Below are 25463 nucleotides of genomic sequence, written 5' to 3'. Positions count from 1 at the left end.
TATTTTTTTGGGCTGCGTTAAATTATTTATAAGTGGGACCCAAATAATTTCATCCGCCCTGAAGCTCTGGTGACTTTCCCCATGATTTTCACTGGGACCTTTTGGTGTTCTATAACTTTTTTTTAGTTGGAAGAATTTTGGTGCTTTGGGGCTTCAAGAAAAGGTATCATCATTGGGTAGAACATTGTGTATCTTGGGAGCCCTGCACCAACATGAAGATCCCATTTGATCAAGAAAGCACATGTGTCCTTTTAGGAACTAAATCCTGATAAGCATGGTTACCAAACCTCAGTATGGTGTATCAGGGCTTGACTGGAAAACATGCTTAAAAAGTAAAGAAAATAAGATGTTTGAAAAATGCTCATTACATCAGGAACAGGTGAATGTACTACTGCTTGGCATAACATTTTGGATACGATTATACTGACCTTTCAGAAGGTGTAGCAACCCCCTTTAGCGATCATTAAACCATGGGGGATGAGAAATTGTCTTCAAGAATGTATTTTGCATACAGCCTTGAAAATGCCTTTCCTTTTCCTGTTGGCTTCCTGAAGAGGACAGACAAGGCGTTGTGTTTGTTCTATTTACCATGAAAATTCCTAAGACATCTGGTAAGGGACCTTCTGTATCCCAAACAAACTGTGCTTAAACCTTTTTCAGGCAGGGTGTTACAAAATCACATGACTGAGCTCTCAAATTAGAGAAGGACTTGGTGGCAGTGCTGTGTTCTGTGTCTCTTATATGTGGTCATTATGCAGCAATATGAAGGCATTTCACTTCATACTCTGGAACAGTAGTGAGTCTCCAATTATCAGTGCACACCTCTCACAAATACCAGCTGTATTTTAGCTGGCTGCAGTGGGAACAGCCAGCCTGAGGCTGGACTCTGCTTGCTCTACTGTCCCTTTCTACCAATGTGAATCTGCAGCAGCTATGTGCAGCCCTTTTTCTGAACGAGGGCTTACAAACTTAAGGAGACTTCCTGGTCTGGCTCACTTCCAGACCTTGAAATCTTCTGTGCATCCCAACCCTTGAGAGACAATTTAAGGTTCTGGTTGTGCATGAGTGGCACAGATGGGAATTTGCAAGATAGCATTCAGGGTAGAGAATTAAACATCATTGCATACTTGGTTTTCAGGGATGAAGAAATGGGGTAATGGCTTGAAAAACAGACAGATCTGTATTAGGTGATCCCTCAGGTATAGGTAGAGCTTCTGTCTGATCCTGTCAGCTCCCCTTCATCTGTAGGAGAGCAGGTGACAGGGTTGCAGTTCCTTTCTCTTGCAGGGTGGCAAACCCAATGCATGAAGCTGCAAAAGTGACAGCAACCATGACTTGACCAGCACTGAATGAAGATGGAGAAGCCCCTGCTGCTTTCAGGGATGTCAGAATCTGTGGTATTGATGATTCCGAGATTGTAAGAAGTCTCTGTATTTCTGCCCCGTTGCCAAAGAAGAAGCCATAATTCGTCTGTGCTGTTTTCAAGGTTGTTTATTCTTGCTTATCTCTAACATGTTCTGCTGCCCTGCCACAGCTCTGTCCTGCAGGGCAGCATGCGGGGCTCTGCCCCTCAGTGGGATGTTACAAATATTATATACCAGAAAATACTTGTGCTATTTACAATAATGTGTCAATATCTATCACCTACGTTGAACAGTGTGTCCCCAGCATGGAGGGCATGAAGAAGGAGAAAAAGGACAAAACACACCCAATTTCCTCCATCTTGTCCCCTTTGAACCCCTAATCTAGAAACCTAAAGTTTCACTTTTGCATCCATGCCACACTTAATTATTATTCATATCAAACACTCAGAGCTTGTATTTCATCCTGTAAGATTGAAAACTCTTTTCCATGGACAGAGATCTAAGACAGTGTCTCTCGGGGCTCTGTCCAGGGGGGTTCCTGACCTCTGCCAGGGTCCCAGGCCCTCCAGGGCAGCCAGAGGGAAGCCCTGGATTCCCCCACAAGGATATAGGCATATGCTAAATATCACCTATACATTAGGCTCATAGGATTTGGGAGCTTCCAAATGCAGTTCATAAATCCTCTCCTTTTGATGGCAGAGGGATGCAGGTGTTGTGCTTTATACACAGCACAACAGATACAGAGGTGTCCTTTCTTTTTTTTTTTTATTTTATTTTTAAAGGAACCTCAGTGTTGTCTCCAGTAACTGCCACTATAGATTCACAGTGAATTTGCTTTTGTTCGCTGTAGCCAGGGGAATGGTGAGAGCTGCCTTCCTGTGCTCTTCTTGGAATGAAACAACGTTTCCAGCTCTATTACCTCAAATTGGAAGGAGGTTTTGGTGCTGAAATGAGGAAAATAGTAACAAGGATAAGTGAAGAAATTAGGGATAAAAGAGATAAACCAAAAGAAATTCAGCAGCTTGATTGTGTTCAGCTGTCACATGTATTGGTTTGCACACAGCTCCCTGGTTTTGCTCAAAAATTCCCTATCTTCTTGGTGCTGACTGCAGCTGTGCCCCAGGCCTTGGGAGCTGTGATGTGGTAAGAGGAATTTGTCTGCTTTCACATCTACAAGGTACAACTTAACGTAGAATTGTAGGAGGTGGGTAAAACTGTAATAAGGCAGGAAAAGAAGAGCAAATTATATGTGTATCATGCAGATTTTCTTTCAGCACTGTTGGACTGAAGCAGCCCAGTGATCCATCTCTCCAAGTTAATTTTTAATTCTGCATCCCCTCCAAGTTATAGCCAAATATCTATGGGGGGGGATTTATCTGAGCATCTGACTTTGCAGAATCCTAATAGCTGTGAACTGGACAATTATTGCATGTGCTGTGGAGAGATGGTTATATCTGAATTACTGAAAAGTAGCTCCTAAGTAACCCTTCAGTCCCTCTCCCATTTGAAGCTTGGATACTTCATTACTCTGACCTGACCTCTCACATAAAGCCAAATGCTGGTGGGGCTCTGGGAGAGGTGAGCTGGGAAAAGGGGAGCTGAGCCATACTGTAAATGCATTCTCTTCAGGCCCCTTCTGCACTGCTTAAGGGAGAGAAACTGAAGATGCAGCTGTAGTTTCAAGCATTCCTGTCTCACTGCTGCTGGATTAGTGAGGGATCTCAGTAACCAACAATCACTGCAAAACTCTCACCCTATCAAGGAAAAAAGGAACAGCACTAAGATGGCTTTACTGTTGGATGCAGGTAAAAAAAAAAACTGGATGCAGTCATGTCTTTCAAGCTTCTTACAGGCTAACAGTGATGCACCTGCTTAGCCACCAAAGTGTGTGTTCCATGTAGGTTGGATTCATCTAGTTGCTTTCAGCCTCCTACATTTCAATGTATGCAGCCCCTGTATCTGTATTTTTGCTGGTGAGCATGTGGTGTGTGTTGCTTCCACCCAGGATGAAAAATGCACTAAAACTGAAGATCAGAAGAGACCAAAGAAACAGTGTGCATGCAGATTGATGGTTATTTAAGAATATGCTTGGGAGGGAAAGTGGAAAGGGAAAATGTGAACAGTGTTTCTGATGCACATTAGAGCTCAAGGACTGAATAGATAATAAAATTGCTTGTAAAAACTTAAATGGCCTGGCCAATTGTAGGGGCATCAACCAATCCACCAAACTCAGGTGCCAGCTGGCAGGCCTGGGGAAAGTGTTTGTTCTTTGTACAGCATGCCTTGCAAACCCTGCTGCAGCAGATGGCTCTGGTTGGCCCTGGTGCTGAGAGGCTTAAGTACTGAATAAATTGGAGATGCTGAAGCCTCCTCTCTCTGTCTCCCAAGGGTAAGCTACTCTATTTTGGACTGAGATGCATTGACTAGAAAGAAACATATGGTGTTATCAAAACTGTCTAGGTTTTCTTTTTTTTAGTCTGTATGTGTGTGTGTGTGTAATACAAGCATGGCTTTTGCATGAGTTTTGGCAAGTATCTCTACAGGGATTTTGCTCCTGCTGAAACAGTGCATGCACTATCTCCGGAATTTCTGGAAAAGGCTTCAGATAAAATATACCTTGTGAAATATGTTCAGAGAAGGTAGAGGGAATGAGTGAAACCACAAGAGGAAAAGCTTTTAGCATAGGTATGATGGTAACAGGGAAATCTGTTTTCTGCATCATTTCCACAAAGCATGGATGACATGTAACAGCATAGAGTTCCTGCCTTCTGCTCATATCATTTGTTGTCTGTCTGCTTGTTTGTTGGCTCTGTTTATTTGAGAAGATGGTATAGTGCCCCCCTTTTTAGAAGAATATGTAAGATAACTTTTGACATTTTTTAATGTAATTAATTTTAAAGTTGTCTGATGAATCAGTGTTCAATACTATGAGCGTTTTGGACTGAGGGCTTTGTTTGGTTTGGTTTTTCTTACTATGAACTTGTACTTTGAGGCAGGTCCAAGTCTGGAGACAGGTTTCCTCTGGAGGTGGGCTTTGTCTTAGCCAGCACTAACAGAAACCTTATCCTGAACAAGGTCCAGGTGTGGCTGTGCCTGCCCTGGGCCCCGAGTGCTGCTGCTGCTGCCTGTGTGAGTGGCGTAGAGAATGGGCCTGTGTCTTTCACAGAATCACAGAACTGATGAGTTTGGAAAAAAACCCTGAGAGTGTCGAGTCCAACCTCGGCCTGAGCATCACCGTATCAACTCAGCCATATCTGGTCTTTCCTTAAACACCTCCAGGACCAGGTGACTCCACCATCTCCCTTAGCAGCCCCTTCCAATATTTGATCAGTTATTCCGTGAAGAAATTGCGCCTGGTGTCCACGCTTGGGCCCCTTTCCTCTTGTCCTGTCACTGGTTCCCCGGGAGCAGAGACCGACCCCCGCCTCGCCAGAGCCTCCTTTCAGGCAGCCGTAGAGTGAGAAGGGTCTCCCCTAAGCCTCCTCCTCTCCAGGCTCAAAAACCGCTGCTCCCGAGACTTGTGCTCCAGAGGGTGTAAGTACCCAGCCCTGCGCCCCGCCGTTCCCAAAGACCTTTCGGTTTCTTTGTCGATCAGAACGAAATACCAATTACAGTTCCGTCGATAAGAACGGCGCTCCCGCCGGCCGCGCTGTGCCCGGGGCCGCGGGGCGCTGCCCGCCCGCGCTCCCCGCACGGCTCCGCCCGCCCCGCGGGGCCCCGGAGCGCTCCCGGAGCGCCCCCGCGGTTCCGGCGGGCGGGCGGGTGACGTGGCGGGCGGGGCGGAAGTGGCGTCGGCGGCGGGCGCGGGCCGGTGCCGCGGCGGGGCCTGCTGGGGACGCCGAGGCCCGAGATGGCGGCGCCCGGGCTGCTCCTGCTGCTCCTGCCGCTCCTGCCGCTGCGCGCCCGCGCCGACGAGCACGAGCACACGGTGAGGCGGCGCCCGGCTTCCCCGGGAGCGGCGCTCGGGCCGGGCCCCGTGCCGCGGAGAGCGCGCCTCGGCGGGCGGGAGGGACGGGGAGCGCGGGCCGCGCCTCGGGGCAGCGGGCGGCAGCCGCCCCGCGGGGCTCCCTCCGCGCCTGCCGCGCCGCTCGGGCTGCTCCGGCCGCGCCGCCCGGGCCGGGCCCGCGTTGCGGTTCGGCGTGCGGGGGACGCCGGGGCGCTCGGGCAGGGCCGCCGGGTTCGCTGATCCGGTTTGCACATCCTTTTGCGGCCGGGCGGGGTGTCCCACCTTTTCCTGGAGCAGATAAACGCCCCGGCAGGTACGCGTGCTTTGTTTGGAGAGCGCTGTTTGCTCTGCCCTCCTCTCGGGAGGGTGTTTGCTCTTGCCTCGGAGCACGAGTCCGGGCCGGAGCGCGGGTCTGACAGGCCTGCGGGACAGGCGTGACAGCTCCCTCGGGAAGCGGCAGGGACGGCGTGGGAATGGGCTGGGCAGCGAGAGCAGGGCGGGGACACTGCCACGGACCCGCAAGAAAAATGGTTGTATCAAATACTACTGATCTAAGCGTTCACGCATTGGCTTGAGAATAGTTTTTCTGAAGTGCTCGCAATATTACTCAAAAAGAATCTCTAGGGAAAAAAAATACCAGTGCTTTGTCAGTTTCTCATTTTACATCGGAGTGTTGTTTCCCGTGGCTTTCAGTGTGAGAAAGTGGAAGTTTGTGTGATGAGCTGAGATGTGATTTTGCAACGAGACTTTCCTAGAAACCATTTCTGTTTGCTGCAAGTGGAGTGTATTAGAACGTGGCTATGATTAAACACTGTGTCTGCCTGACTGCCAGGACTTTTTTTGCTCTTGAGCAGCCTGGCTGGTAAACACTTGCTGAGTTTAACATACTTTTCTTAAGGTGTGGTGTGGTAAAGCTTAGCAAGTGTTCTTAATGAAACAGATAAATAATATTGACAGCTTTTGTGTAAGAGGTAGATAATTAGTTATCTCATTACATTTATTTTTGAAGCCTTTAAAACTGATTAAGATTGTGTTTATTTTTTGAAAGGGAAAGGGTTTTATTGGTGCTGCAGTTAATGACAGAAAAGTTGCTCTAATATTCAGTACTTTCAAGAAACAGATATTCTTTGAACTAATTTAGGCCCCAGTTTTGTTGCTGAACCTATGCTTTAGAGTGAGGCTTTTGCTGAGGTGAGATGGTTTTCAGCATAGTGCTGTGTTTATTTTAAGGGCTGGTTGACTTGAGGGATTATTCATTATTAAACTAATATTGGTAGTCTTCTGGGGGAAAAAAAAAAAGCTGTCACTGAATTGGTTTGGGTTTGAGCTCTCCCTTCAAAAGTGATTTCTGATGTTTTTAGGTCTTCTGAATGATTGCCTTAACAATTACCCATGGAAATTACTAATTCCTTTTGAAGGCTTGTCATTTTTTCACCTAAACTACTCAACTCTGAGAGATTATAAGTCTATTTTGGTTTAGTATTCTTGTTCACATAGCATCCAGTTTATTAACTGGATAGGTTATGTGATAGGTTAGGAATAGCTGGTGTAGAAAGACAGTTACCTTTTTTTGGAAGGCTGTCTCCTTGCTTGGGTATTTTGATATTTTAATCTTGTGTAGGAGATTGGAGTGGAAGCATTAATAGTATGAATGAAGTGTGACCAGGGTTTTGTAGTAGTGTACTGATGTTAACATAAAGAACCTGAAGGAAATATCCCTTAAATACTGTATTTTAATAAATTTCCGTTTTAAATATGAGTTCAGCTGGGAGATTAATTTTCTTATAATTAAAGTGCTTTACTACATTTTGAAGGCTCAGCTCACTTTTGGAGAAGTGGGAGGGAAATTTAGGATTTGGTAATCTCAAACTAAATTTTCGCTGACTTTAAGACTCGAGAACTGTTGGTAGGAATACACATCCTTCTCCTTATCCTTCCATTTCCTCAGTGTGCAGCTCCCTGGGGGAAGGTGTGCTGGTGCATCCTGACACAGCTGTACAGGGTGTTGTCAGTTCTCAGCATGTTGGACCTACAGAAGTGCTGCATTAAGCTTTTAATGCTGCTATAACATGGAATAGTTTGCAGTGTGTGCTGCAGTATGTATTACACATGTCCTTTATTTTATGGTTGTGGACTTCTAAGCAAATACTATGAAAAGTAATTGTGAGAGGACTCTGCATGAAGCCCTAGGTCTATGCTATTGTTTCTGGAGATATTAGATATGGATAGTGTCATTGAATCAACAGTTTATATAGTTTATCTTAAAGTTGAATTACTCTTTAAAAAGAACAATGTAAATATGTGGGTATTTAAAATGAATAGTAACTGAAGAGAAATTTTTGCCACAGTATTTAAAATTTCCATTGTCTAAAGACAGTACAACAGCATAACTTCAGACCATGACAGAACTGAAAACTTGTCTGGTGATTCTTTCACTTACTTTCATACTTCAGAGCATGTAATGTAATGCTCATTGCTTGTATTATAATAATTGCAACATTTTTTGACAGTTGTCCTTTTATTTGTGGAAGTGATATTATCAATGGGGTGCTGGTGGCCTTATCTGATCCTGCAGAAACAGGGCTGAGGGGCTTCTGCCTGGCCTTTGCTTTCACATCTTCTGCTGCTAGACCTGTTGGAATTGATGATGTAATAGACAAACCATAAAATATTCTGAAATATCCTGTGGTTTTTGTTGCAGGAGAATTATCTAGAAACTTGGTAGTATTAAATTTTTATGTGGCTTTAGTTTGATTGTCTGTGCTCTGTAAGAAGAGAAATAAATGAAAAACATTGAAAAATAAACAAAACCCAGCCTATATTCTGTAGCAAATGAAAAACATTGAAAAATAAACAAAACCCAGCCTATATTCTGTAGCAAAATTCCTATTTTAATATGGTTGAGAAAAGCAATTTTGCTTGACTTATACCCTGATTAAGTACATTAAAACCCTGAGCGTGTAAGGCTTATTTAAAATTAGTATATAGAATTAGGAACTTTGTATAGTATCTGAAAATTGTCAGAGAAACACTGTGGAAAGCATTTCAGTTCATGTAAAATACTTATTTGCATGTGAAGTTATGTGCAGATGAGCAGCCTGATTCCTCTTTGAAGTTGTGTTTCCATTTTGAAGAGGTGAAATAAATGTCATGGAAGCAGGACATGGTGTGCCTGAGCAATCTTGTGCATCTAGGAAGTGTAACAGTAAAAGTACTTCATGTACAGAAGTTCAGCCTATGCCACCAGTACGGTCCTAGACACATCCTGGTGAGGCCTAAAATTCAGAGAGAAATAAAGAAATGTTACTGGAAATAGCCTGCTTTGTCCAAAGGAAAGCATGAGGCTGAAATCCACAGTTTAATGGGATGGATTTAATATGGATATGAGCTGCAAACATTGAGTATTATCACAGTGCTTGATAGATGGAATATCTGTAAGATACTGAGGACTGCAAGCCTGGGATATTACTTGCCAGGTGAGTCTTGATTGCTGCCTCCTGTATTTTTGTCTTGCTTCTATATCTTTGCTTTGCCATTAACAAATAATGTTGGTCCTTTTTTCCCCCAAAAGATGTGCATTGTGATGCATATAATTCCAGACTTCTATTTGAGGAAAGGAGTAAAACTGCATGCTTTCTGAAAGAAGCTGTCTTGATTGGAAGTTATTTTGCTGAATCATCACATGAGATTTGGCAGTTGTAATCATCTTTTTGTCTCCCATCATTTTTTTAGAAAGTGGTTTCCTGGTTTAAAGAAGAATATTAGCAGCAGTCTCATATATTTTTCTGCAAACTTTTGTATACTGACTTAATCTAGCCTTAATTGTTTTGTAGAATAAATAGTCTATTTTTAGGGTTAGCATGCTAATTTCTACAGTTGTGCAAAGAGAACATAAAGTTACTTTCCACACCATGAGTGCCCTGTTGAGAAGCAGGAAAGAAAGATGCATGTGCTGTACTGAAGGAAGTGTCAGTATTGCTATACTTGAATAGTTTTTGAACTGTATAGATGTATGGAAATTGACTTTATATTAAGTCTCAAAGTGGTGCCCACCCCCAGTTTTTCACTAATTGTATTACATAGAAGAGATGCACTCCTGGCCATGTCAGATGACACAAGCTTCCTGCCAGTTTAGTGTTCTGCAGGGAGCTAGAGTGGCCCCATCAATACGGGCAGCAGGGAAGAACTGTAGATGGGTTGGATGTGATTTTAGCTTGCACAGGCACATCCCTGCAGCCCAGTGCTCTGAACAAGCAATGTGACCATATTGTGCTGCTTTGGAACAGATGCCCTCAGCTGTGATGGGGGTTGTAGGTGATAATGTAGTTGCGTTTGAGGTGCAAGTTGGTCCTCCACCACCTGGTTGGCAATTACAGAAAAAACGTTTCTGAAGATGTGTCTCCCTTAGCTTAACAGCTACATGGTGGGTAACTTGTGTCTATGCTGAGACTTTTCAGGCAGCATCTCTATCATTATATATTCCATATAGCCACAGAAATTACTGAGCTGATATTAAGTTTAGTGCAGAAAAATATGGAAGGTTTACAGACATTTTTTCATAAATTACAGGAAGTGAAACTTACTGTAATTGTGTTTTGTAGCCTTCTCTCACACATGGAAGTACTGGACTATGTGAGTTATGGCACTGTGACCATGTTGTTAAATGCTTATGTCTGTAAATATAATTAGGATCTCTGAGCTATATGCAGTATATATTATCCCTTCATATGAACCAAAACCAGAAGAGCTTGCTGAGATACACCAGAGTACAGATTGCAGCATCTTATTTGTTGACCTTCTTTGCCTTGTCATTTACTATGTTCATCTTGGCTTACTATATGTTCTCTCACTCGTAGCATGACCCTTTTGCTGAAAGGTGTGTTATATGTAAGCCTTCTCAAAACTTAGCAGCCCTCATAAAGAGCTGACAGTACAGTCTCCTACAAAATACTTCTGTGCTTTGTCTTGATTAAATAAGTTTTCCTTTGTGTTGGCACTGTTATTTATTATAGACATTTTGATATTATGAAGGCCCTAATGAAACAGAACAGAAAAGAAACCTAACAGAAAATCCACCATCAAACTGCCACACTTGAACTCTTTAATAGCAATGTGTTCTTCCACCAAGTTACCCTACCACTAGGCCAAGAATGCAAGGATGATATATGTCATGTGAGAGGAATGTATTTAAATATGAAAGCTCATCCTTATAATTGACAATGAGCAAAACCCAAGAAATATATAGAAAAGAAAATGTCCTTCAGTTTCTGCTAGACACCACCCCCAGGTTTAAGCTGAAGGTGCTTAAGTTGTTTTGCTTACTACAATGCTCTTAATTTGAGGAGGTCACCGGGAGCACCTGATGGAGAGATGGCTGTGCCTAAGGACTGTGGCTGTGTGAGTGAGGTGTAGTCTGGGCTGGCTGAGGTGTTGTGTTTGTTTATGTAGCAGTCCTGAAAAGATTTATCTCCTGCTGTTCTGGGGTGGTTGTGAGAAAGGAGGAAGTAAAAAATGCATACTGAATTCTTTGCATCTGTTTGATGTGGCCCCTTTTCTCTCTAGAGTAGGTTGGTGGCATCTTGGAGTCATTGTGGGAAGAACTTGTAGGCCCTGAAGAAGGAAGGACTAAACCCCATGCAGATAAGAGACAAGCAGAGACCAGATTTGTTATTGCAGATGTAATTACTATTTAGTTACATTGGTAGATCAGAAAAAATAGCAAGATTTTGCATATTATGTTCTTAATCTGTTGGTTTCTGCCTCATCTGTCATGTCTGGTATAGTTCCAAAAATGTGGAGGTCCCAGCTCAGTATGAAGCATGTCAGGAACGAACAGCTGAGAAAAGCAGTGGTCAGTGCTTTCTTTATTCAGGCAGTCAAAGATGAACTGACAGACCTAAGGATGTTGTCATATTCTATTACTGAAGGTTAAACAGAGACATAGGTCAGCTCACATGTAACCTGTTTGGTACAAGTATTGCTAAAGTGGGCTCTTGACAAGTAAAGACCATTTTAAGAAAGGGCTGGAAATATGTTCTGCAGCTGTTAGAGGAAGAAACAGAAGACATGATAGAAATAACAGGCTAGGAAGAGATGGGGACCAGCTTGTCCCGTGCTCCCTTGGCAAGAGCTAGAGTCAGATTCAAAGTGCAGATTCCACTGTCTGCTGCAGCTGAGGGGGTTGGAACTGGGATTTTGCTTTCTTTCTGTTATCTTTACCAACTTTCTTTGGACAACTGTGCTACACTGATACAACCTTTCTGGTTGCTGGCAGAGAGGGGGAATGTCTACTTTCTCTTGCTTTGTCTTGTTGCTTACTTTTTATTTGATGCTTGACATTTTTTACCTGTCAGAAATGCTCTGAAGTATGTGCTCTGCAAAGGGGCAGGTTTGTGAAACTGATAAGTATCTGGTCTCTGCTGCAGCTCTGAATGAAATTACTAAGATATTTTAAGTTTCTTGTTGGATATCATTCACATAAGAGGCTGGAATGACCTTTGTACATCTTTATAAACAAAAAAGATGAGCCTTTGATTGAGATGGTGTGTTAGTTTTAAGGGATTAAATTATTTTCCGAAGCATGTTTGTTTAAATCCTTGAGTTTAATTTATAAACACTGCATCTGAAATTTTTTTTTTTCATTTAATTTCTGCATTGACCTCTTGGTATGACTGTGGTTGTTCTGAATAAATGGAGTTGAAGGACCTTTGTTCGTTTGTTAAAAAGGGAGATTCAGAACTGTGTCCAGTATTTCACCTGTGCACTATATAATAGTTATGTCTAATTAACGTTTTGCTTTCTTTTCTTCTCTAAGGTGTTCTGTCTCTGTCTTTTGGTTCTATAATAGTACTTTATAGTTCTGTACCTAAAAAAAATTCAGGACCTATATAGTGATTTGCTTTTATGTGCATATAATCATAAGTAGGGGTTTTTCCTGCCTTAGAAGTTATATCGCTGTCCCTGTCCCTCTTATTCTGTTGAAATGATAGGTAAAGTGTGAGAGACTTTGTGTAGTAATCAGCAAATCTGATACCTCACCCAGATGCATACAGATATAATGCAAATTATTATTTCAGGTAATTTAATTTTCCTGAATTTGTCCAGTATTTGAATACAGATAGATTAATGACTTTTAAGTACTTTTTTTTTGCTCAGAAGTAATAAGGGCTTGAAAAAAAATATTGGCTCCTAGACAAGGAATATGTTTTCCTGGCTAACAGTAGCTGTGGAAAGTGAAGAGTGAATGTTCCAAGAGAGAATTTCATGGCAGCCACCAGACTTCTTGCTGTTCTGTTTTTTCACTGTGGGAATGTTGGAAATGCATCAAAATACAGTTCTTCTGTCTGACTTTGGCTCTTGGCTACTGTAGGTATGCAACAGTTTAATTTTAGTGCTTCCTGTGAGGCATTGTGCTCTTCTGGGGGTTTTGAATGCAGTTTATACTCTTTCTAAAAAGAAAGGAGCTGCATTTTAGGAAAATAAAAATTATTTGTCATTGTGGGTAGATTGCCTGACTACTTTGCTAAGATCTTGCTTAACAAGACATTAATTTGGTGTTTCCTTTATTTCAGTTGAGATAAGCAGTTTTGCTTTTAACTGCTCTGTATTTTTACAAAATTATTAAAAGCTTATTTATTTTCAAAACTTCTGCTTGCTGCATCTTCTACATCTTTCTTAAATCTCCCTCATCTGATACTTCACTGATAGGCTGTAAGAAATTGTATAATCAACTTGGCTTTTTTTTTTCTATGAAAGCAGGCTGAAATTTTATCCTAGAGTCCCTGTCATGCAAAAGACAAAAATGCTCAGCTGTCTTTAATGTGGCTTTTGCCTGTGATTGAGCAATCCTGCCCTGCTAGTTAATATGAATAAGAGCTTCTCTGGGCTTCTCATCTAACTCAATAACTTTATCTTTCAGTACCAGGATAAAGAGGAAGTTGTTCTATGGATGAATACTGTAGGACCCTACCACAATCGCCAAGAAACATACAAATACTTCTCTCTCCCTTTCTGTGTGGGATCAAAAAAAAGCATCAGCCATTACCATGAAACCCTAGGGGAAGCACTTCAAGGAGTTGAATTGGAATTTAGTGGTCTTGACATCAAATTTAAAGGTAAGTGATTCAAAGGTGCATTTAGTCACTTAAAAAAATACATAAACTCTTCAAACTTGATCTTTTAATGAGAAGAACTGAAATTTTCTTGCTGCTGGCAGCTGAGTGTACTTTGTATGGTTGAGTGGTTCTACCACTGGTTTTTGAGTTTACTGTGAAGTTTCCATCCATGTGCCCTTGAAGGAAAATGCTTGCAGCAGATATTGCTTCTGAAGTAGCTGATATCATTTTACAAAGTAAAACTAAGTTTTCTGCATATGAATATTTGATTATCTACTGAAATTAATATTCTAGAATTACCAGTTCTGAAGATGTAATTTTTTTCCTGCGATGATGAATACTTGTAGACTCACTGCAATTGCAAAGGAGTAGCAAGGGCTCAACATCTCAAAGTTGCACCTCAACACAAAGTTGATGGTTGTATCCTTCTGGTTACTGTCTAGTTTAAAATAGCTTTGACAAATACCTTTATAGTTCTGTCTCTAACTTATCTTATGCCAGTCAGGATGGGGCAGGATGAAGCTGGTTTATTTTTTTTTTCCTGTTGTTCCCTGTCCTCACGATCTTACTGTAGTGTTCCAGAGAAGACATTGAACTTCTTTGCAAATACATTTCTTGCTAATAAGGCCTGAGTCTTCTACTGCATCTTTTCTCTGTGTGTGTCCTATCAGGTATCTGCAGCTAGTAGTTGCAGAACTTCAAATAGTAACAGATTATTTTGCCTCTTGAACTTTAACATTTATTAATTTAATTCTATTTATGTTTCTGTGTATCTTTTTTTCCAGAACACTGTATTTCATCACTAGTGCTTAACTGGATGAAGAACTTAAGCATAGTATCTCTTGTCTGAGCATTTAAAGTCAGATGGGATTTAGTTTCTGTAAGCTGTAAAAGTTTTATCCAAAACTGGACATCTGCAAAATAAAAGACCTAATGATGTTTTTGCTAGCAGTAGGATAAGTTGAATAAAAGATTTTTACAAAGTTTGTTAATACCTTAAATTCCTCATACTTTTAAAATTTGTGTAGAGGATTGCCACACCAAAGGAGTTTGGGGTTGAATCTTTTCTTTTAAGAAAGAGTACCTCTACAAACACTAGGAAACAGTCCTACTCGTGGTTTGTAACACTTGTAGCGTGCTGAAAATTTTACTCAGTGTGGGAGAAATACCTTGTCAAACCTCATAGAATGTCCTCAGAAACACAAAATGGAAAGGACAATGAAGGCAACTGGCAGCAATTGAACACATTGGTGAAGATTAATAAAGTTTCTGTTATCAGCATATGGCAAATGTTTGTTTGTATAGCCAGTTCAACGTGTAATTTTTACTGCCTTTAAGTACCTGAACTGTACAAAGAGATTGTTTTATTCCTGTGACAGGTGTGCTCTCTAGGTGCAGCACCAAATTGGAAAGACTAGAAAGTTTGTGAGTTGATGTTTATCAAGCTATGATGTAGCCAATGCACAGAATTTTAAAAATTTTAATTCTTTTTATTAACACCTTGGAGTTAAGTAGATCGATAATCCATTTTGGACCTGCAGTGAATTGAACTCTCAGCCAAAGTGGCTGCAGGTCAGATGTTTTCAGTAAAGCAGATGGTACATGCTAGCTGGTTGATTACTGAGTATGCGTAGATGATGTGTGAAGCTGTATATGTGCACTTCTAGTTTTTTCTCTTGCAGTCTATGTCATCTGGATAAAAGATGAAGACAATAATCTCTTTGCTGTTAAGTGTTACCCAGCAGCTTCTGCATCAGGAGCTGTTTTAGTATTTCTAGCAGTGGTCCATGAAGTGAAATCTGAATGGGAGTCAACTCTATTTTACTGTCGTTATTCTGCTGTTAAAAGTATTAAAGTACTAATTTTCCACATTTCAAAATAACAAGTATAAATTAAATTAACTGTAATCCCAATTATTAGTATTTAGTATGAAATTAGTATTTAATATGAAATTATGTAACATTTGTGTAATTCAAATCCCCTTCATATACAGGTTTTAAAAATAAAGATCTAGAGGAGAGGATTGCAATACTTAAATTCATTTTTTAGAGGCTTAAAAGTTGTAATAAACACAGTACAATTAATATCCAAATTATGTATTGTAAAATTTGGATTTCATGGACCAGTCCTTAAAGTTTAACATTTGTATAAAGAATTCCTTTCCAGTTTGATTGTTAAAATGTGATGGTAGCTCAGTTTTTTGGTGACATTTTAGTGGTAGACCTTGTTCTTTGCGGAAGTGATGTTTACTTTTTATTTGTTTGTTTGTTTTTGGGGGTTTTTGTGGTGTTTCTATAACTAGATTGTATCAGTGAAATTGAAATAATATTTTTGTAATGGATAAGTTTTATCTCAGCATGATTGATACCGGCTTCAACTCTACATCAGTGTTCCAGAAGTTGCTGCAATTAAATTGAAACAAAACTGTTGGTGTTTTTGTGTTGGTTTGGTTTTTTGGTTGGTTTTTGTTTTTGTTTTTCTTTTTGTTAACAGATAGAGGCTAGGTTGGTACCAACAGATTCATGTGTTCTTAAGTAAAAGATACAGCTTGAAGGAGTGTGGAGTATCTAAAATCTGCAGCTGAAATAATTAAGATAATAAGTAACAAACTTGTACAGATTTTCTTCATGAATATGTGAATCATATCTAAGTTCTGAGTTAACGGGCATCTGTGCTTTTCTTTATGTATGTTTGGCATTATGGCAAGATTAACAGTTGCAGGCATTTCTTTCTCTTTGAACTCTTGTGTGAGTTTACAAAATTAGATTTGAACCTCATACTTTTAAGTTTTTATCCTCTAAAGTGAGTAAAAGGGAAATAGAATTGTTCTATATAGTTAGCTTCTGCAATAAAAAAATAATTTCCTTCTCAACATTATTTGACTGGACAGCAGTAGCAAGTAAGCATGAAGCTGCATGTTCATCATATTCAAAGAATTGTTTAGGCTGCAGCTGTTATTAGCTGAAGTACCAACCTGTGTAAGTAAAACTGACAATTGAATCAGTAAGGATTGCCTATATTTTTGAACTCAAATATGAAGAATTATGATTCTGCAGAATGTGACCTTCTGAGGGTGAAGGTTTCCACTTGAACTCTCATAGTGCTGACTGGTGGGGCAAATTTACAGTGTATTCAAGTCTCCATGAAGAAGGGTTTCTTGTTGTATTAAGTGTGGCTTATGAAAGGGTGCACGCAAGTATAGAGGATCACTGGATTTTCCTTTTGTTACAATATGAACAATGTTGTTCTTATATCACAGGTCTCAGATCTGTATAAATATCTGCATGAAGGAAGAAATGCATTATTAACATATATTCATATTGTAATATAACTTCTGAGTTTTCAGTTGGCTTAGTTATCTTGTCAAGCTAAATCTAGGATAATAATGCTTTTTAATTAACATGTCAAATTCTTCACTCAATATTTGAGTGACATCCTGTGTTACACCTGAGACCAAGTAAAATATTAAATGTATTGAACATTGGTACCATAGCAACTTCAAATTGAAAATTTATTTTTTATATTACCCTACAGTGCCATTAGAGAAGAAGGATTTAAACTGGAAAAAGATGATTTAACAAAATTGCATTCAGAAATGTTACTAAATGACCTTATTTCTAATGGGGAGTTCTTCACCCAGACTTTCTACTGCAACTCTACAAGGATGACATTTAGTGTTGTCAGATATAATGAGGTTTTATATGGTTCACATGTTTGAATAAAACCCCATTTATCTGACTGTTCATAGGAAATTTGAAATCTGGCTAAGCACACTAAGTTTTCTAATGAATCATGCTTTTAGAAAATTTCGTAAATGTGCTACTGACATTCCTGAAGCTTTATTATATAGCAGGTATTACTTTGACATCCCTGATACAGAGGCACCATAAAACCTGCCTTTAACTTCACTCTCCTCATGGATACACATCCTGCCATAACTTTGATAAGAATTCTCTAACATGTGCAAAATCTTAGATCTGGTAAGGTTGTAATGAAGTAGACATCAGCTTCCCCAGCCACCAAATGCTGTTTTAAGATTCTTTCATTTAATCATTTAGTGGATTTAAGCTTGACCACCTAATCCTGTCCTGTAACTAAACGACAGCTTCATCTGTCAGTGGCTGGAGAAAGGAGCACTTGTCTTCATTCACTTGTTTAAAGGGAGGTGAGAGGAACTGTAGTGTGCAGTATGTGACATCATACTCCATATGTAATGTCATTCCCTGTGTTTTGCAAGAATTGAATAAGATTGTTTCTAATGGTTCCGCTGGGGTTTTGTGTGTGTGCCCTGGAGCAGCTTGTAACACAGTTAATCCAGATGTGATGATACTATCTCTGTGATTTCTTCCGGTATTCTGAATGCTGGGAATAAGATCTGTAAAAATGAGTGAAGGCAGATTTTTTTTTTGTGGCACGCTGCTATCTGCAGCCTTGTGTCAGTGCAGTCATTTCCCTTCAAATGATATTTGAATATAAATGATAAAAAAAGTATTTTTTTTTAATAGCAGCAAACCTCACTGTCTGTATCATTATATGCAGAATAGCTCATTTCAGTTGGTAAAACAAACAAACAAGTGGCAAAGTCCACAGTCTGAAAGCCCATGCAGTAATTTAGAGTAGTTTACAGTAAGGCAGCCTGGCCCCCATAATACTTCTCCGAAACATGCTTCTTACTTCAACCCTGGGAAATGCTTTTTTCAGCAGCCTCTATCAGTTTCTCTTTTACCTGTATTTTAATTCTTGGCTTATTTTCATTTGATCTCTGTGTTGAACAGTCCTTAGAGTCAGAAAATGTAGTATTAGAAAGGTGTTATCCTTTATTTGAACATAGTATGACAGTGAAGTGCCAGATATTTTGGAAAGAATCCCTACTTAGCAACAAAGCGAGAAAATAATGATTCTGGGGTTTGTGGGTTGGTTCCCCCCCCACCCCCCCGCCCTTTTAATTAATGGTGAGACAATTTAAAAATCTGTTCAAATGAAAAAGTGCTAGTGAGCGGCATTTTGCGGGTTGGGGGGAAACACAGTCCAAAAATACAGGATCCGACTTGGTAGAGGCATAAGTGCAAACTGAATTTGTATGTCTGTTTCAGTTGTGATGCCAACTTTAATGACTTCCTTCTCTTTAACATACCAGTATGGGCACTGAAAGTCATCTTGGTACATTTGTTGACTTGAATGGTTTTGTTACTCTTTTTATCCTCCAGAAGAGAAGTTTTGTTGACCAGATATACTTAGCATTTTTTGATTTTTGTTGTTATCAGAGAAATTATGTTTTCTGTTAGAAATATTCTGCTTGGCTGTGCTTTTTCTGTGCAGGTGATTTGATTTGCCTTTTAGACTTTATACTGTAGTTAGTGTATCAAAGAAAGCTGAATTTTGATACAACTTAGATCTGTATTATGGCAAAATTTTGTCTGCTAAAATGGGTCCTCAATTCCAGTGGTGATAAAAAGAGGAGAAGTTGGAATTCTTTACTTTTACTGTGCTTCACTTTGTAGCATGAAAACAATTACTAAGATGTAGGTGAGGGAGCTTGTCTCTGAATCTGTGGCTTCTACCTGAAGTCTTGTAAATATGAAGCCTTTCATCTTCCTTCACTTGAAAAGGAGACATTAGGGAAGGAAACTGGGATGCAAAAGAATGGCTGCTAACAGTATAACTTAGGAATTGTAGATGGGGAAGAATAGCTTTCTGGCTAAGAGGTGCATTTATTTTATTTCATTTCCAAATGCAGTCTCTTGTGCGTTTTTGCTTTATTCCTATTTTTGTCTTCTCTCTTTTTTTCTCTCTCTGCACTCTGATTGCTTTGTTTCTTCCATAGGGTAATTTTGTCAAAATTGTTGAGAACTTTAAAGAGTTTTAGGTTTTTTTACAACCATTATTCCTAGTCAGTGAAGGTGATTATACTATAACAGAGATAATGTTGTAAACAGTATTAGATATTTGTTAATAATTTCATACCTCTTGTTAAAGTTAGAGAGATCTCATTATCTGTTCAGGTGAATCTGCCGTCAGCTTTTGTACCTTAATTTAGTGTGGGTGAAGCGGCAAAAGGATACTATGAAACCTTTCCTTGTCCAGTATGTGGAAAGCCTCTGCGTGCCGAAGTGTGGATTTCTGAACACAATCATGTATTTGCTTTAATGGTTCCTTTTTAAGTGTCCTTTATTGTTATCTACTTGAAGATACCCAAGAGAGCTTGGAGACTTCAGCTCTGTCTGTTCCTCCATTTGCTTGATTTGCCTTTGCTTTGAGCCAGCTCATTAATAAATCTTCAACTGTGCTTTAATTTTTTGCAGATGATGTGATGCAGACCACTTACTGTGAAGTTGAGTTGGACAAGGGAAGAAGAGATGCATTTGTGTATGCTATCAAAAATCACTATTGGTACCAGATGTACATTGATGACTTGCCAATATGGGGTGAGTGATATTATGCATTAATGACTGGGATACACCTACTCAAGTCCTGTACTAGTGGGTTTCATGGAGTCAGTTAATGACTAAGCTTCATTGCAAGAATTTCCCAAGAAACTTACATGCAAGTCAATTCACAAGAATATGAAGTAAAGTAATAGAGGATATAATCTTAAGCTGTGCCCCGTGGGAGGGTTAGGTTGAACATTAGGAAGCATTTATTCACAGAAAGGGTGATTAGACTTTGGAATGGGCTGCCCAGGGAGGTGTTGGAGTCACCATCCATCCCTGGAGGTGTCTAAGGAAAGACTGGATGTGGCACTCAGTGCCATGGTTTAGTTGACAAGATGGTGTTGGGTCATAGGTTGGACTCAATTATCTCAGTGGTCTTTTTCATCCTGATCAGTTCTGTGTGAAATAAGTTGAAGGCCTATTGCATTGACAGAACAGTAGGATGTCTGTACTGGCGCAATACAAAAACAGTGAAAATCTGTTTTTTTACTAAAGCCCTGATTTAATTTTAGTAAGTTCTTATGTTTAAGTTTGTTCAAATGTTCAAGTGAGTGATAATTAGATAGGTTACATGTAAGGTCCACATTATTGTGATCAACAAACTTCTTATTTGAGAGTTGAAACTTTATTTTGCTACTTTTCTTTATTACTCATGCAAAACCAGTTTTGTTTAATTTTATGGTAATTTAGTGGCTGTTAACAGTGTTGCTTTTTTGTCTGTTTACATGGAGTTTTATTTTACTTATTTTTTTACAGTTCTCAAAATTTCTCTTGCTGAGTACTATTAATCTGGGTTTAGAAGTGCTTGTGTCTTAAATAAAAACGTGTGTATCTTTATTGCTGTTGTCTCCTAAGGTGTTTTGTTGCTCCCTCATAACCTGTGATCACATACCTAGTAAAGAGTGCTCTGCAGATTGCACTTTGCACTGATAGCAATCAACCAAACTCTCCAAGGCTCAATCTCTCTATTGTAGATACAAACTGAAGGGAAATGAAAAACAGCCATAAGGTCTTTGTTGCCTGTGTTCTGTCAAAGAGGTAAACCTGCCCAAACTAAACAAAGTCCTACAGCACTTACAAAAATGCAGTTCAAGTCATGCAAGAAAAGTTCTTTGATAGCTGGTATGAATAATGTGATCCGTCATTCATTCATTTTGACAAAGTGTGCTTATTTTTTAGCTCTTTCTTATTTTAATTGGTTTTAGAAAATATCAGTCTGATGAACATGGCAAAAACATTAACACTTTATTTATTTATTATTTATCTGGTAGTCAGGAAGGTCTGGTGGGTTTTTTTGTTTTGTTTTGTTTTAATGTGTCTGTTTTTAAAAGATACCTTTATAATGCCTGAAGAGCTGTACTTAAGTATTGATTTTGTTCTTTTCAGCTGATTTGTTTATTGTGTGTAATGGCTCTGTAGCCAGGCTTGGAGTAGACCTGAATTACTCTGTGTGACCTTTACTGTACTACTTGTGCAATTGCTGGTAGGCTTTTTAAAAGCATGCATGAGTGACAGTTGTTGCTACAGTATTTTTTATGGCTTTGGCCTTTCAGCAAAAGACCAGTGAATTCTTTTTCTAGTCTAGTGGCAGATATGTAAGTTTTGAATTGCCCAGGGATGATGGATGCTAAGCTGACTTCTTTGCAATCTGACGTGGCTAACAAGACTTGGAGGCTTTCTTTTTTAGGATTTATTTTTCTGGTCATGTTTCATTCCCTAAAATGCCAAAGAACAAACATACCTACTACATCTTCTATGCATGACAAATTTTATGCTCTCAGCTAAAAAATCTGGTTTCCTGTGATTCCAGTGTTGTTAATGTTTCCCAGTAGTATGCTTTTTATGCACAAGAAGTCAGCTAGAAAACATGTGGAATATAGGTGTTACCTTCCTAAGATATTAAGAAGCTGCTTTTGATAGTTTGGAACCAGGATCTCAAGCTGTGCTACATAATAGAGGACTGCAGGATTATAAGTGCAGGTAGTATTATGTAAGGATATAATCTGACGTCAGGTGTGAAAGCAAGTGGTGCTGACAGTTTCGGTCTGTGTCTCCTGCAGGTTAGGTAAAGTAGCCGGACTGCAGATTGGTCAATATTAGCCTGACTTTTGTTCAAAAAATTAATGAGTTCTTGGTGGGGGGCTGAGAAAGGATTGGATGCACCTGAACCAATCAGAAGTGTTTATCTGCAAGTCTGAATTAGTATTTTGGACCTTTGTGTTCCCAGTATAGTGGAGAAAACTGGGAATATAGTTTATCTGCAATAATTTTGTTTCTCCTGGGTCTTTGTTCAGCAACAGAAATGTTTCAGGCTCTGAGTGCTGCTTAAAACTTGAAGCACTGAGACTTGCTGCTAACGGAAAAGTTTTTATTTTAAGCATTTCTGTTACAAATATGGCATGAATGCTGCTGTACACATGCCTCAGCTTATGGTGCCTTTGAGTGTGTTGTGTAGACTTGTCTAGTACCACATGATGTGGTGGCAGGTAGAGACACTGAAGAAAGCAATATATTTTGCTTGATTGTCATTGCATAGCTGTACTATTTCTAAATAGTTACTAAATTTCAGTAATTATAATGAAGAAAACCATTAGGACTATTCAAGAAACATGGGTGTAAGAACTGAAATAGTTATGATGGCATCTCTGAAATACTCTGAATACTGAGAAGGGTTTTTTTTGTTTCATGAGGATAGTGTGGAGAACTGGTTACCCTCAGCTTGCATTAAAAATAGCTTGTGCTGAATGACTTTTTTTTGTTACTGTGTGAAGGCTATCATGTTGATCCACTTTATTTGGATTACCTATCTTGAGAACCTTAGTGGCCAGCATGTATTGTGTATATTGTATGACCCAATATCCTATTTTTTTTCATTGTTGCTTCATATCTTGTAGCTGGATTAAAGTTCGCTAAATGTAGATGGCTGGAGTCCTCTTTTAGTGCTGCCAAAAAAAAGTTCTCCATGAAGAGTGTAAAAGAAAAGAATTCAGATGGTGATGATGTTTGCTGAGAATTCTACGCAACTTCTCTTTAATTTTAGTTTTAAAGCAGACCATTCACTTCCCTGGGTTCATCCAGATGTATTCATGGCATTCCACCTGTCTCCTGGCAGACTTTAGTCAAATTCATCCTTTATGTTTTTTATCATTTTCCACCTTGCTAAGGCTTACTTATACCAGACATATGCACAAACACTAATTCTTAAAATTTGCCCTAGAAGTCCTCAAGCCCTGTATGGAGTACTCTATTTTCAGTAGAGACTAGGCATAACTTAACCTTTCTTAACTGCTGATAACTGAAGGTAATGACATCCAAGTGCTGTTTGAGGGCTCTGGACGGTTTACACTATTTTCTAACCTGAAAAAGACAACAAGATCTTTTTAAGTGCATTCAGAAAATATTAGTCCATTTAATATTTTTTCCTGAATTGCTGTCCCACAGTGGAGAGACTAGGCTTGATTGTTTCAGTACATTCCCTAACTATGTGAAGTATTGTGTTAGTTCATTCATTCAGTGAGTGATTGATCAGAATGTCCTTTAAGCAGTTTAGAGGTCTATATTGTCATGGTTCTGGATGCTACCATGGGAACAGATGGCATAGCAGGTGCCAGGCTATATGGTGGGGGCTCAAACTGGCACATGTTTTGTTTAGATGGCATATACAAGGCAATCCTGACAGATGAGCATGAGGAAAAAACTTGACATAAAAATACCACCTTGAAAATGGAAAACACAGGTGATGCACAAAGGCCCTTCCTTCATCTGCCTGGTGCTTTGTGATAGTCTGTTCCATATCCTTCACCTACTTATTCTCCCATTCCTCTCAGCCTTGTGTATCTTGAGTGCTGCTTTTCTGTGACTTTCCATCTTGTGCGTCTTGTATGTGATCTTTGATCTTGATGTCAAAGGTGACACTTACAGCCTGGGAATTTGTTGACTGTTAAATTTTTTCTGTTTTCACCCAGCATAGCATAGTCTCTGGAATTCTTCTGTAGTAGATGAGACATTTTGCCCTAACTTAAGAAAATTAAGAACTTAATCATAGAATGGTTTGGATGATTTGTGTTGGAAGAGAACATAAACTTTATAATGGGACAGCCACAACTTCTCTTGGGCAACCTGTACCATTCTCACAGTAAAGAATTTCTTACTAGTATAAAAACACAGTTTTGTCAAGCATTGGAAATTAGTGTGCAAACGAGAGCAAAAAGCATGTGTTGGGAAGTAAACTAATGAGGATTACAGAGAAAAAGTAAAATTCTTAAGAGGAAATAAAATGAGTGAATAGATAGATGGAAAATGGGAAATTATAGAGGTCTTGACTAAGTTCTGTTAGGGAAAATGATTCTCTAGCTAAATGAATTTAGCTAGTTATTTATCTGGTAGAATTGCAAATAAAAATAGAGGCACTCTTGTTGGGTCTTCTGCCGTGTTTGTAGCTACATGCTTTTTCTTTTAATGCCATTACAAAATGCTTCTTTCAGAGACCCATGGATTGAAAGTGGAGTCCAGATATTAGACTTGAAAAGACGAGCATAAGTTCTTCTGTGTTGCTCTTTATGTTGCTTTTTTAGCTGGCAAAACTTGGTAATGCACATTTTTAAAAAGTAAATGAAATATCTGAAAAACATACCTGTAATTGTTGCTTGCACTTGTTTTCTATGCAGGGATTGTTGGAGAAGCAGATGAAAATGGAGAAGATTATTACCTTTGGACTTACAAAAAACTTGAAATTGGTTTCAATGGCAATAGAATTGTAGATGTCAATCTGACCAGTGAAGGAAAGGTGAAACTGGTACCAAACACAAAAATCCAGATGTCATATTCAGTAAGTAATTTGGTAATGCCCGTGTAATAAGAAGTTGTACATGGTGAAATAGCTTAAAAATAGGTGCTTGTATACTACGATACATACTGATAATGGTGGCTATGTTAGAGGAAGATCTTCACTCCTTCAGTTATTCTGTTGCTGAAAAACCTTGATAGATTTATTAATAACAAATGTAAAAATATTATTTTTGAAATACTTCAAACAAACTGGAGCTTCTGTAATGTGCAGAAAAGTGTTTTAGTGGGAGAGGAAGATACCCTGAAAGGATGGAGACTAGAAGTATAGAGGACCCAGGAGTAGGTACACATCGTCTTCATGTTTGGATTAGTGACATTTGTATCATGGGTTTGAACTGGATTCTGAGCTAGAATAAGAACCCACTGTAAGCCTTTATGATTTGCAAGCAATTAATATCAAAATTTACTTTGTTTTGCAATTCCAGTTGAAATTTCTTATTTATATAACATGATTAATAAGGTTTTAAGTTTCATTTTCTGAAGCTCTCTGCTATGATATTGAGTTGCTGTGATAAAAGGTAATGAGTAAACAATGCTTGGTGGTTGAGACAAATTAATTTTTTCAGTTTTCCTTTTTATTGATGTTACTTACATCAAGTGATGGTTCACATGCCATGTTCAACACATTTGTATAGTGAAATCATTTTTTAGTGCATTGCTTTTCTTCCATGTGATAGCAGTGGCTGTCAGCATAGGATTTTATTTCAGAGAATATTCTTGCCACAGTTACATTTCTTTTGCACTGAATACGTTGTGTAGT

At 39.3% G+C, this 25463-nt stretch overlaps 1 protein-coding gene across 1 annotated transcript in view; it reads left to right on the top strand.

Moving 5' to 3' along the window:
- Positions 1–5118: 5118 nt before the first annotated feature.
- Positions 5119–25463, top strand: part of TM9SF3 (transmembrane 9 superfamily member 3) — a 43938-nt gene continuing 23593 nt past the window's right edge. Inside the window, exons 1-4 of the mRNA XM_030275952.4 lie at positions 5119–5292; positions 13229–13424; positions 19727–19849; positions 24523–24683. Coding sequence (XP_030131812.1) covers positions 5215–5292; positions 13229–13424; positions 19727–19849; positions 24523–24683 — 558 coding nt within the window. The 5' untranslated portion in view covers positions 5119–5214. The remainder of the gene's footprint in view (positions 5293–13228; positions 13425–19726; positions 19850–24522; positions 24684–25463) is intronic.

The sequence above is a fragment of the Taeniopygia guttata genome, chromosome 6 (genome assembly GCF_048771995.1).
Source record: "Taeniopygia guttata chromosome 6, bTaeGut7.mat, whole genome shotgun sequence".
Classification (NCBI taxonomy): Eukaryota; Metazoa; Chordata; class Aves; order Passeriformes; family Estrildidae; genus Taeniopygia; species Taeniopygia guttata.
This window is presented reverse-complemented; position numbering and strand designations above follow the sequence as displayed.